The sequence below is a fragment of the Thamnophis elegans genome, chromosome 9 (genome assembly GCF_009769535.1).
Source record: "Thamnophis elegans isolate rThaEle1 chromosome 9, rThaEle1.pri, whole genome shotgun sequence".
NCBI lineage: Eukaryota > Metazoa > Chordata > Lepidosauria > Squamata > Colubridae > Thamnophis > Thamnophis elegans.
The window spans coordinates 2,034,656-2,047,365 of NC_045549.1; the positions used below are offsets into that span (position 1 = coordinate 2,034,656).

Here is a 12,710-nt window from a genome sequence, read left to right on the forward strand (position 1 = left end):
GATTAGAAAAGCCCCTGGAAAAAAATGATTTGTGTCAGTTCTGAAGGGGATCCTGAAGAGATGGCAGAGGTATTCCTGTCTCCTTCTAGACTCCTTTCAGTCGGGCTTCAGGCCTGGCTACAGCACGGAAAACTGCTTTGGTCGCGTTGATCGATGATCTCTGGCGGGCCAGGGATAGGGGTCACCCCTCTATCCTTGTGCTCCTTGACCTCTCAGCGGCCTTCGATACCATCGACCATGGTATCCTTCTGCGACGGTTGCGAGAGGTGGGAGCAGGAGGCACCGTCCTCCGGTGGTTCTCCTCCTACCTCTCGGACAGGTCGCAGTCGGTGTTGGTCGGAGGGCAGAGATCGACCCCAAGGCCCCTCAACTATGGGGTGCCGCAGGGTTCGGTCCTGTCCCCCCTCCTATTCAACATCTACATGAAGCCGCTGGGTGAGATCATACGCCGGCACGGGGTTAAGTACCACCAATATGCAGACGATACGCAGTTGTATCTGTCTGCCCCGTGCCAACTCAGCAAAGCAATAGAAGTGATGTGCCAGTGCCTGGAGGCAGTTAGGGTCTGGATGGGAGCAAACAAGTTGGCACTCAATCCAATACAAATACAAGTCTTCCTTCAGCCACTAAAGGACTTAAAAAATGATATATTACAGGGGAGAAGAAGCTAGCATTGTGTAAGTTAGCATAATCTCAATTAATTTTTTCAGTTGGTGTAAGTAAGATATATTTTGTCAAGATGATAAGGACAAATAGGAAGCTGGCAGAGAAAAGGAAGTTGGCAAAATTTGGTTCCCACAATGCATTTATTAACACAATGCAGATGAGTTGGGAGACCTTATAATCAATTTCCACCGTCTTGAATTAGCTAGTAGAACCACACACTCTTTGGGCTCATCTTACAAATATAGGCTCTTCGGCTGCCACAAAGATCATCATGCCAAAGGGCCTTAACTGTGCCGCTAGAGTGGATGGAAATGCAGCGTTCTCTATTTCCACCATTGGGTTGACCATCACTCCAGTACCTGTTAAAGGAACCAAAATACTCATCAGCCTCGATCTAGATTTGTAGACCTAGAGATATAAATGTAGAGATCTAGGTCTAGATCTAAGTCAATCTAAAGCTTTCTCCTAATCACAGTCACAATGGGTGATTGTTAGATTAAGATTTTCTGCCCATATGAAATAGAAAACTTGTTAATGGTAAATTTACAGCAGGGCGTTGGGGGACAGGGGGGAGTGGATACTTGAAATTCAACAGGAGGTCCATAGGGACTTCTAGTGGTCAAGGGCAAGGGGAGATGTAAGGGAGGGCAAGGGGTTATATTTCACCTTGTCAGATCTGCAGCAGAAGTTGATCTAATAAAAGAGAATCTTTGTAGCTCAGGGTTGAAATGGAGCTCTCTGAGCTTGATTGCTTTCTTGCAGACATTTCATTACCCATCCAGCTAACGTCATCAGGGCTAAGGTCATCACTGAGGGTGTTACCTAGTTTGGGTAACGAAACGGCTGCAGGAAAACAACCAAGCTCAGACAGCACCAAGGACCCTTCAGAAGAGGATCTGTTCCCAGAAAGCACGTGGCCTGCTGCAGCCTCTGGAAACCATTTCAGGACAAGGGCCACTGTACACTGGCTTCTCTTACCAACCTTCCCCAGGCAGGGAAATGTCAGCCTCTGGTTAGTGGTGGATTTATTTACCAAATCGGCCTTGGAAAGGCTTAGCTCAGGAAACAGCCCTGTTCTTTCTGGACAATGCTTGTAGATGCAAAGGGTCGGCCAATCATGTCCCTTCAGACCCAGGATAGAACCGGGAGCAACCCACCTCTGGTGGTAGGCATGACACCCTGATGCACAACTTGTCACATAATTAGATTTTGTTTCAAAACTTACAAAGTTCCTGCATGATATCCAGCTGTCCATAACAGTCCATTGGTAACACTACTGTTCTTATAGAGTCCAATCCAGTAGTCCTCCTGATTTTCAACTGACTTTTCATCTATATACATCTTGAGGAGAGAAAAATAGATTAGATAGGTAGGTAGGTAGGTGGGTGGGTGGGTGGGTGGGTGGGTGGGTGGGTGGATGGATGGATGGATGGGGGATGGGACAGTGAGAGAGAAGGAAAGGGGAGAGGGAGAGGTAATATAAAGGTGATTTCAAATTAAGGTTTAAGGGGGGAGGACATATGTGCAAAGGTACATGGGGGGTCTACAACAACTTGCCACAGTTCATATTTTTAAATAATTAAATTGAACTTTTATTATGGCAAGTTGGCCATGGTGAGTTGTCCTGTGACAAGTTGGTGGTGGCAAGCTGTTATATTCCACTACAGAGGACGGTCCTTTGATGGAAGAGGAACTCTCCCAGTGTTTTCAAATCACAAGGATGAGGATATGAGGAAGGGGTTTCAATCAGATAATTTCTACCTTCCCTTCCCTTTTTTGTTTCCCTTCCCATCACTCTGCTTTCCTTTCGTTTCCTTTCTCCTCTCCTTTCCTGCTCCTCCACTTCTCTCTCCCCTCCTTTCCCCCCCCATATTTTCTTTTGTTCTGCACAATATGCAATGCAGCTCCCCTTTTCTGGGCACCCCAGGGGGAAGGAGCGGGCTCTTCTCATCCATCCTTTCAAAAGCAAATTTCCTCTAAGACAAGCGGTTTGTCTCTCTTTTCCTCTTCCCAGCTAATTCCCTGCCTTCCTTCCCTCCTGGGTCCTAACCAGGCCTGATCAAGGATGCCCCCTGCCCACTTTCTCTCTTGGCCTTATCACTCTGCCTGCCAACACTGAGAAGCAGTTCCAGAAACATTCAGCATCATTTCCTCCCTTCTGCCTCTTTTACTCTCACTTGCTTGCCTTCTCCTGTGTTAGGAATCCAGGCAGTGTCCTAGTTGCACCTATTTTCAACCACCAGGCAACGTATTTTCATTCTGGGAAACTAATTGAGACTTTTTCATGAAACAGCCGTTTTAGAAAAATGATGACATATATGCCTGTACTCACTTGTTCTTCACCATATCTACAAGAAACCAAATCTGCACTATTCCTTGCCATACAGTCATCACGAGCAGCATACCAATTTTTTCGTGTTGTAGAAAAGAAATAGAGATTCTTTTCGAAAGGTTGCCAGTCTGGAAGCATTTTAATAAGAATGTCTTTGAACCAGTAGAGAAAACAAAAGGACAACATTAGTTAATTCAAAAATCTTATAAGCATATTCTAATTTTTAAAACCAATTCACCATTCAAAGTTAATTGTGTACTTCTGTTGGAACACAGTGCTCTTCCTAAAATTTCAGGAAGTAGTTCAAAACTGTTTTCTGTATTTTTTATTTATTTTTATTTATTAAGCTTATTGGCCTCTTATCTCATGGTTCAAGGCGACTCTGAGTGGCCATGCAGTTCATTGTCCTTCCATGAGGCACTGTTCAATTATTTTACTTTTCCAAATTATTTTAAATAAGAATACATCAAAAACTGCAGCACCTCCTGAACACCATCGGCATTGACAAAATGGCCATTGGTCAATTGCTTGACACCCAACAGCTTACATCCTGCGCTGATTTCTTTCACATCTTCAAACAAGCACATCTCCCTATCCCAAGTCCTTCGGAAGGACTCAATAGGAGAATGAAAATGCTAAATCTAATCTGAACATCTGGCTCACTGTACAACAAACCAATAATAATAATAACAACAACAACAAAATTTTCTCACCCTGAACAAACTTTCAGGATTATTAAATATTTGTGAATACTGCAAGCTCTGTGGCAGGTTGGAAACAAGCTCTCCAGATCAACGGTAGGGATGGAGGCCTTCTTTCAATGACCACTCTGAAGCCGGGGCAACCGGACTAAGTTTGGAGCAGGAGCAGTGTTTAGACGGAGTGTTGGGATCGGCCGACTCAAGGGTAAAGGAATCTAAATTTTAAGCTTAATTATTTTTTTTCCAGAGCTTAAATTAGCTGCTTAAAAGTAGCAGCTAATTGATACTTGGAATACGGAGGCTGGGGGAGGAAACAGTGTCAGCCCAAGAAGATTTTGGTTAATATAATTGGAATTGGAGAAGTCTAAAAGAACAAAAGGGAAAGACTCGGAGAAAAAAGAACAAATTTTCTGTGCGCATTTAGAGTTTTTGGTTTCTGGAAACTTTGACAAGTTATTGATTTGGTCGTATTGTGGGATCGCAAAAGCCACCTACTGAGGAGAGAAAGTACAGCAACACTCTGAAACAAAGCCCAGCAGCAAAACCTGATCTTGACCACAGGAAAGATAAGTGGAATATACTAAGAATTTTTAAGGAGTTTATGGTCCTTCCCTATTGTTTGACTTTGGTTTTTTTACGGCTGAGGAAGAAAGTAAAATAATTTTTTTTGAAGTGGACTGGTCTACTTTGGGACTGGATATTAAAACTGGAAAAAATGGAAACAAGAAGAGGGTCTTAATTAATTGTGGTAAAATATAAAGGGAATAGAATAGAATAGAACAGAATAGAATAGCATAGTCGGAAGGGATCTTGGAGGTCTTCTAGTCCAACCCCCTGCTTAGGCAGGAAACCCTACACCTCTTCAGACAAATGGTATCCAACCTCTTCTTAAAGACTTCCAGTGTTGGAGCATTCACCGTGGCATGACAAAACTGCGCCCGTCAAAATAGCTGTGATAAAATCGCGTTGCTAACGCCACGACGTCATCACCGCACGTCATCACCGTCGCGACAACAGCGCGGCAACAGAAGGGCGCTTTAAAACGGCGCCGCAGCAGAAAGCCGATTTCAATTAAGGTAAGGGTTAGGGTTAGGGTTAGGTTTAGGGTTAGGTTTAGGGTTAGGTTTAGGGTACTGAGTGCTTGGGAATGCACGGATTTGCCCTCCGCGATTATGTCATTGCAGTACGGTCGCATTTTTCCTTAGCGCTTCAAACGGCGCGAATTAGTCTTCGTGCTTATGCCTCCGCGGATAAGGGCTTCGCGGATTTGTGGTGGAACCAGCATTCACAACTTCTGGAGGCAAGGAGTTCCACTGATGAATTGTTCTCACTGTCAGGAAATGTCTCCTCAGTTCTAAGTTGCTTCTCTCCTTGATTAGTTTCCATCCATTGCTTCTTGTTCTACCATCAGGTGCCTTGGAGAATAGTTTGACTCCCTCTTCTGAGATATTGGAAGACTGCTATCATGTCTCCCCTAGTCCTTCTTTTCATTAAACTAGACATACCCAGTTCCTGCACCCGTTCTTCATATGTTTTAGCCTCCACTCCCCTCATCATCTTTGTTGCTCTTCTCTTCACTCTTTCTAGAGTCTCCACATCTTTTTTACATCGTGGCAACCAAAACTGAATGCAGTATTCCAAGTGTAGCCTTACCAAGGCATTATAAAATGATATTAACCCTTCATGTGATCTTGATTCTATCCCTCTGTTTATGCAGCCCAGAACTGTGTTGGCTTTTTTGGCAGCTGCTGCACCTGGATGGCTCATATTTAAATGGTTATCCCCTAGGATTCCAAGATCCCTCTCACATTAAAAGTTTGTTAAATTTGAACATGGACTGTGGGATGTATGAAGAACTCCTTGAAATGTTAAAAGGTGCATGTGCAATGCTAAAAGGTAGTAAAGAACCAGAAAAACTGTTGAAACATAGAATAGGAAATAGAAGAGGAACTGGCAAAAAGGAACACAATTAGGAAGCAAAAAGTTAATATTGTAAAAAAAAAGTTGAAGATAAAAACCGATAATTCTATCAAGATTTACAGAAGCACAGAAAGAAAAGAGAGGGGAAAAAGGAACAATTCAAAAACAGAGAGAAATAGTGGGAAGCAAAAAAGAAAAGTCTTGGGGAGGGTTATTCAAACAATCTATCAAAAAGTGACAGAAAAGATGCAGAAGAAAAGACATAATACATATAGAAAGAAAAAAAGGGGGGAAAGGTGTTGTGGCCCGGCAGGAGCCGTTGGAGCTGCCGCCAGACTCCGACAGCGAGGGGTCTTATGAGTCGGCCCTGGAGGAGGTGGAGGACCCTGGACCGGGTGCCGACTCCGAGCAGGGCGAGGAAAGACTGGTTGGCCACCAGGTGGCGGCAAAGCCTTGGATCAGAGGGAGTGTTCAGGAAAACACTTGTGAGTTGTTTCAGGATGAACGCCGTCGAAGGGCTACTCGGCGGAAGGAACAACTGCGTAATTGTAGGAGATGATTCCGCTTAGCTGATTAAGATCCTCTCCTGATTATAAAAGAGACTGTTTGTGCCACGCTCTGTTTGCAGGAGTTCACGATTCAGAGAAACTAACTTGGAGAAGTGGTTTGCTGTGAGTGCTTGTTTGCATTGCCTAGGTTTGTAGGATTTGCTGCCAGAGTGCTTAGCTCTTTGTTTATTTTGGGCTTGCAGCCAACAAGAGTCTGGACTGATTAAAAGTATTCTTATTTACGTTTCCTTGTGGCTTTCGTTCCTGGACGGAGAAGTGGGGTCAGAACTGAAAGGAATATAAGAACATGGGATAAAAGGATAACCAGAAAATTGATGAAAAGTGGAACATTAAAAAGAGTAAGAAATGAACTAAGAGAAAATGGTTAGAAAGAGGAAGGGAAAGAAGGCAGATATTAGTAGAATAAAATGAATATGTTAATACTGTTAATGATATGTAGCTAATAAAGTTGTGAGAAATGTATATTAAAATTATTAATTGTAGATAACTAATTAGATAAAATGCTTATTATAAGAAAATTGAATTTGAGAATATATGCTACCTACAGAAAATAGTATAACAGATGGAAAATGAAATGATAAATTTGGTTTACTTCTGAAGCGGCAAATAATAATAAACAATATTATTATTTGTGTTAATAACAACAACAACAACAACAACAACAACAACATTAACTCGACACAAGCTGATTTGGACATTTTGGACCGAAAAACCAGGAAACTAATGACAATGCACTACAGTTTACATCCACGTGGTGATACTGATTGACTGTACCTGCCCCGAAAATCAGGTGGCAGAGGATTATTACAAGTGAAGCAAACAGTTGAAGAAGAAAAACATGCACTGGCTGATTATTTAAAAGAAAATCAAGAACATCTATTAATCGAAGTAAAGAACAAAAATCTACTGAAGGCCCAACAGACGAAACAAGAATACAGAAAAAATGTGATAAAATCAAGAATGGAGAGTTGGCAGAACAAAGCACTGCATGGTCAATTTCTGGAAAAAATAAAAGATAAAGTGGACAGTGAACAAACTTGGTTATAGTTAACAACAGGTACATTAAAGAAAGAAACAGAGTCACTAATCCTGCCTGCGCAAGAACAAGTTATCCGCACAAATGCCATTAAGGCAAAAATCGAAAAAATCCTCTGATGATGCCAAATGCAGACTTTGCAAAAGCTGATGAAACTGTTGATCACAGCTGCTGTAAAAAAATCGCACAGACTGATTATAAATTGCGGCACAATTCAGTAGCACAAATGATCCATTGGAATTTGTGCAAAAATTATAATATTAAAACAGCAACAAACTGGTGGGAACATCAGCCTGAAAAAGTCACCGAAAATCAGATGGTCAAGATCTTCTGGGATTTCCGTATACAAACAGACAAAATACTGGCACATAATACACCAGACATCACACTGGTTGAGAAAAATAAGGTCACAATCATAGACATCGCAATACCAGGTGATAGCAGGGTCGCCGAGAAGGATCATGAAAAAATCTCAAAATACCAGGACTTAAAAATCGAAATTCAACGACTATGGCACAAACCAGCAGTGATAATTCCAGTGGTAATTGGCACACTGGGTGCTATCCCAAAAGCACTGGAATTACATTTAAAACAGTTAAAAATTGACAAAATCACCATCAGTCAAATGCAAAAAGCCGCACTGCTTGGATCTGCACGCATATTACGAAAATACGTTACGACCTCCTAGGCCCCTGGGTGGGGCCCGACTAGTAACCCATGCCAAATCCGGCAAAACAACTGGCCGCTGTGATACAATTGTACAATAATAATAATAAGTGTTAAGAAAAAATAAGTTTAAGATGGAAAATATGGGAAGAAAATAATATGACTAAATTGGAATTGTAATATGATGTAAAATGAATTATGTACTGAATGTAAAAGGGGAAAACCCAGGCAACACTTTGTTTACAAAAGAATTTAAAATTTGAAACAAGAAATAAAAACCTTTGCTTGAAAAAAACTTACTAGCTATTTGGAAGCATCAGGTATCATAAACTTTGGTTAGATATTTGAAATTAAAGATTATAGACCACTTTGAGATTCCAGAAATGCTTCAGGAAAGGGAATTTCCAATTGCTTATTCTACAGGATTGCAGACTTGATTAACTTACTCAGTTCGTTTTCTAGCTCTTCATTCTTTAAGGTCCAGTTCAACAAATGCAGCGTAAACAGATGAACCGCAGCAAGAATTTCCATGTCTAAAAACATACAGCAATTTAAGTCAAGAGATGTGAATTAAAAATCTACAGTAAGTATCAAGTTATGTCCCAATTCTTTTAGATTTGAGGTGATTAAAGAGACCATGAGAGAAGAAGATGAAATCCTGGAAGATTTTGAATGAAGGACAATTAACGAACATGAGACCTGCAAAGTCCTCGTCCATAATTATTGCTCTACATTTAGACCTTTGAGGATGATCTCTTCAACAGGCAGATCGGGGTGGGGGCCGACCTCAGAAAACATTGGATTTATTACGTTGGCAGCTCATTCAACGGAGGGACCATGTTTCCGTGAATCTTGCCTCAGGGCCATGTGCAACAGGATGTTACTCCAGTCTCTCAACTGGACATAACCTAGTTGCACCCAATGTTCCCTCTAATTTTTTTTCAGTGTGAGCGGAAAAGTACAGTGTGTGAGCGGCACAGTTTCATGCCTGAGCACCTAAGAGAGCCACAGTTTGAACTGCTGTCGCGTCTGCTGGACATTTGCGCAACATTCCAAGCGTCAAGCGCCAATTGCGAGCGAGGTTTGAACCCGATGAATGCCAGGCATGAAAAGTGCCACTCAAACACTATACTTTTCCGCTCACCCTGGGAAAAAAAAAGGCTCTCTGCTCAGCTTTTACATTGTTAGACTGGCTAGAGAGAGACATGGCACCAACAGGTCCTGGGTCCTGGCATTTTGCAGGCAACCTGTCCTCTCACATTCTTTGGAATGCAACCCATCACGTGTGAATTAGATTTTGCCAATTATCCTATTAAAAGATAATGCTATTATTCTAAAATACGACTAACTCAATATTAAAAACTGTACATATTTGATGCTGATAAATAATAGCAGTAATTGTTATTTAGTATGAGTAAAATCAGTATTGATATATCAATATAATATCTATCAAAATTGACAATAAACACTAAAATAACAATACAAATATATAATGTGAAATATAAATGTAATAAAGGTAATATATAAATGCAACATAAATGTAATAAAATAATTTATCATGAAACTCTCCCCCTTTAAAGTAGTAAGATCAATTAAATAGTCTAGCAAGTTTGGACAATATGCTATATGTTATGTTACATAAGAATATATATACCTCAGAGTCAGATACAACATCCACATCATTTCCAACTGAGTCAATAAAATCATATGCCATGCCAAAACTATTTTAAATAAAGATATGAAATTAATCAAGTATTGCATTTATTTTTCAAAATGAATGTACATTTTTTTATTATTTAAGTTTTGTACCCTATCTTTTCTAACGTTAACTTTAAAAAGATGTTACATCAGACTACAATACAAGTAATTAAATGAAGACTAAAATAAGTGTTTTGGCATATTGAGCTTTTTATATTTCTTTCTAATATTTCTTCCTTAGTTGAGAACTTCCTCCTCAGCTTACTTACGCATTAACTGTTTGTTGCTTTTATGGTTTATTCATTCACTGCTCCCTCTTCAGTTTTTTTCACAGGGGGAGGGCTTCCTTCCTTCCTTCCCTCCCTCCCTCCACTCCTTTGGCCACCAATTTTGATCCAATTCTCTCTCTCTCTCTCTCTCTCTCTCTCTCACACACACACACACACACACACACGTTCTTTGGGGGGGGTTGAATTACTCCGCCTCACTGCGCAAAGTCGGCTCAGCATGTGTTCGGCCCCCACTTACGCCGAATCAAATCCGCGGCCGGCGGGACCAAGGCAGGGATTGCATTTCAAAGCCGCCAGTCCTCTTGCTTCTTCTCCTTCACCAGCAAAGCTCCTGCTGGCTTCCCGGCCCATGGCTTTGGCGTCTCTCCCTCCACGCGGAGCACCTGAGCTGGCTCCCGCGTTATCCCTCCCCCTTCCTCCTCTGCCGTGCTTTTCAGGCCACGGGAGCTAGTAGGAAAGCGGTGCCGCTTTCCTACTAGCTCCCACGGCCTCAAAAGCACGGCAGAGGAGGAAGGGGGAGGGATAACGCGGGAGCCAGCTCAGGTGCTCCGCGTGGAGGGAGAGACGCCAAAGCCATGGGCCGGGAAGCCAGCAGGAGCTTTGCTGGTGAAGGAGAAGAAGCAAGAGGACTGGCGGCTCATCAAAACAAGTCTGGGGAGGTCCTTTGCGGGCGGCCAGTTCTAGCCGCCTGCAAAGGACTTCCCCACGTTTGCTTTGGTAGAAATCTCTGCGCGGAAGTTAGAAACCTCTGCGCGGGGATTTCTTTTTATGTGCGCGGCCGCGCAGGCGCGCACCTTAGAGGGAACAGTGGTTCAGGGGTGGGTTCCTGCCGGTTCGCACCGGTTCTTGCGATCCGGTTCGTCAGTGAACCCGGAAGTAATTAACTTCCGGGTTCCTAGCTCCTAGCCCCTGTCGCTGGGTGCCTGCAGGGTTTTTCTTTTTAAAAAATGCCTCTCCGGATGATCTTGAAAACCTGCAAGGTTGCTTTGGAAGGGGGCATATGGGCAGCATTTTCCCCTGCCCCCCTCCCCGGGAGCCTGCAGTTTTAAACCAAGCCTTTGCACAGTAAAGAAAATCTCACGAGCGAGAGAGAAATTCTTACTTGCTTTTACTGTGAAGTTGCGGAAGCTTCCAAGCAGAGATGGGATGGGGGTTTTCAAGATCGTCTGCAGAGAGGCATTTTTTAAAAAGAAAATCCTGAAAAGGATTTGGAGAGATTTGCAACTGGTCTTTGGTGGGGGTGGGAATCCCCAAAACCAGGAGCACAGCCCATTCCCCCTCCCAAAAAGACTGTTTTCTTTTTAAAAACCCCTCTGCAGAAGCTTCTCAGTGGAAGCTTCCAAGACTATAGGCAAGCAGAGACCGGGGGTTTTCAAGATCGTCTGCAGAGAGGCATTTTTTAAAAAGAAAATCCTGAAAAGGATTTGGAGAGATTTGCAACTGGTCTTTGGTGGTGGGGGGATCCCCAAAACCAGGAGCACAGCCCATTCCCCCTCCCAAAAAGACTGTTTTCTTTTTAAAAACCCCTCTGCAGAAACTTCTCAGTGGAAGCTTCCAAGACTATAGGCAAGCAGAGACCGGGGGTTTTCAAGATCGTCTGCAGAGAGGCATTTTTTAAAAAGAAAATCCTGAAAAGGATTTGGAGAGATTTGCAACTGGTCTTTGGTGGGGGTGGGAATCCCCAAAACCAGGAGCACAGCCCATTCCCCCTCCCAAAAAGACTGTTTTCTTTTTAAAAACCCCTCTGCAGAAGCTTGAATTCCAGAACTCTTCCATGCCCTCCCTCCCCGTTTCATGGCAGCCGAAGCAACAGTGAAGCAGAGGCTGACACTCCTTGTTTAGGTAATTCTGAGATGGTTGATGGTTCTGTGAGTGCCTGTCCTTTATAATTTTCCACGTTGCCTTGATGGTTTTTATTCCAGTGACTTTGTCTTCCCTGTTCTTAGGCTTAGGAAAAAAAAACTGGTTTCATTGGCAGTCTTTTTTTTTGGGGGGGGGGATTTTTATTTTTTGGGTGTTTTCCTAGCACTGTCATAGTTTGTGGGTGTGGGTGGGTGTGTAATGTCCCGCAGTTATCTATGCATTAATAATGATCTAGTAATATTAATAATATCTAGTAATTAGTAATATCTAGTAACATCGTCTTGGCCACTCCCACCAGGTCACATGGGTGGCAAGCCACTCCCATCCGGTCACATGGGCAGCAAGCCACTCCCACAAAGGAGGCCACGCCCACAGAGTAGGTTCGAACAATTTTTGAAACCCACCCCTGCAGTGGTTGCACCTTCTCGAGCCCGATCTTAAAAGCTGCCCCATTGTATTGCAATCAAGCAGCTGTTTCTGAACTGCTGGCTCCTTGCTTACCACTCTTGTCATATAAACTTGCATCGTATTCCAGAGCAAAGTGTCGAATTGAAGCCACTGCCAGTATAAGGTTCTTCCTCTTAGTCGCTTCGGTTATGGCTGTAGCAGAGAAAGAAGAGAAAGTCAGGTGTTAAGCTCCCATCCCAATGGTTATAACTGAATATACTATTATTTTGGTTATTATTATCTGTGACAACCTGGTGGTCAACGCCTCACGGTCTGCCCTGCAGAAGAGGTTGGCTCTCAACATGTGCAGCACCTTCCCTCCATTGAGCTTTTTCCAGAGGTATAAAGAAAAAGAAGAAAAACCTCTTGAAGAGAATAATTCTGTGAACTTGGCCCCTCATTGCCCAATGTTGGTTTGATTAATTATGACAGGTAGTCTTTTAATTGCTGTTAAAACAATCAGTGGAATGTCTTGCTTCCAAAAGCTTTGAATGCTCCAACACTGGAAGTTTCTAGGTGGGG

At 42.7% G+C, this 12,710-nt stretch overlaps 1 protein-coding gene across 1 annotated transcript; it reads right to left on the minus strand.

The window, feature by feature from the left end:
- Positions 1–794: 794 nt before the first annotated feature.
- Positions 795–11,005, minus strand: LOC116512986 (CD209 antigen-like protein E). Its single transcript, XM_032223691.1, has 5 exons — positions 10,981–11,005; positions 8,337–8,423; positions 2,999–3,150; positions 1,892–2,007; positions 795–1,025 (listed from the first exon to the last, which is right to left on the minus strand). The coding sequence occupies exons 2-5, from the start codon at positions 8,419–8,421 to the stop codon at positions 869–871; spliced, it is 510 nt and encodes a 169-aa protein (XP_032079582.1). The 5' UTR covers positions 8,422–8,423; positions 10,981–11,005; the 3' UTR covers positions 795–868.
- Between the last annotated feature and the right edge of the window lie 1,705 nt (positions 11,006–12,710).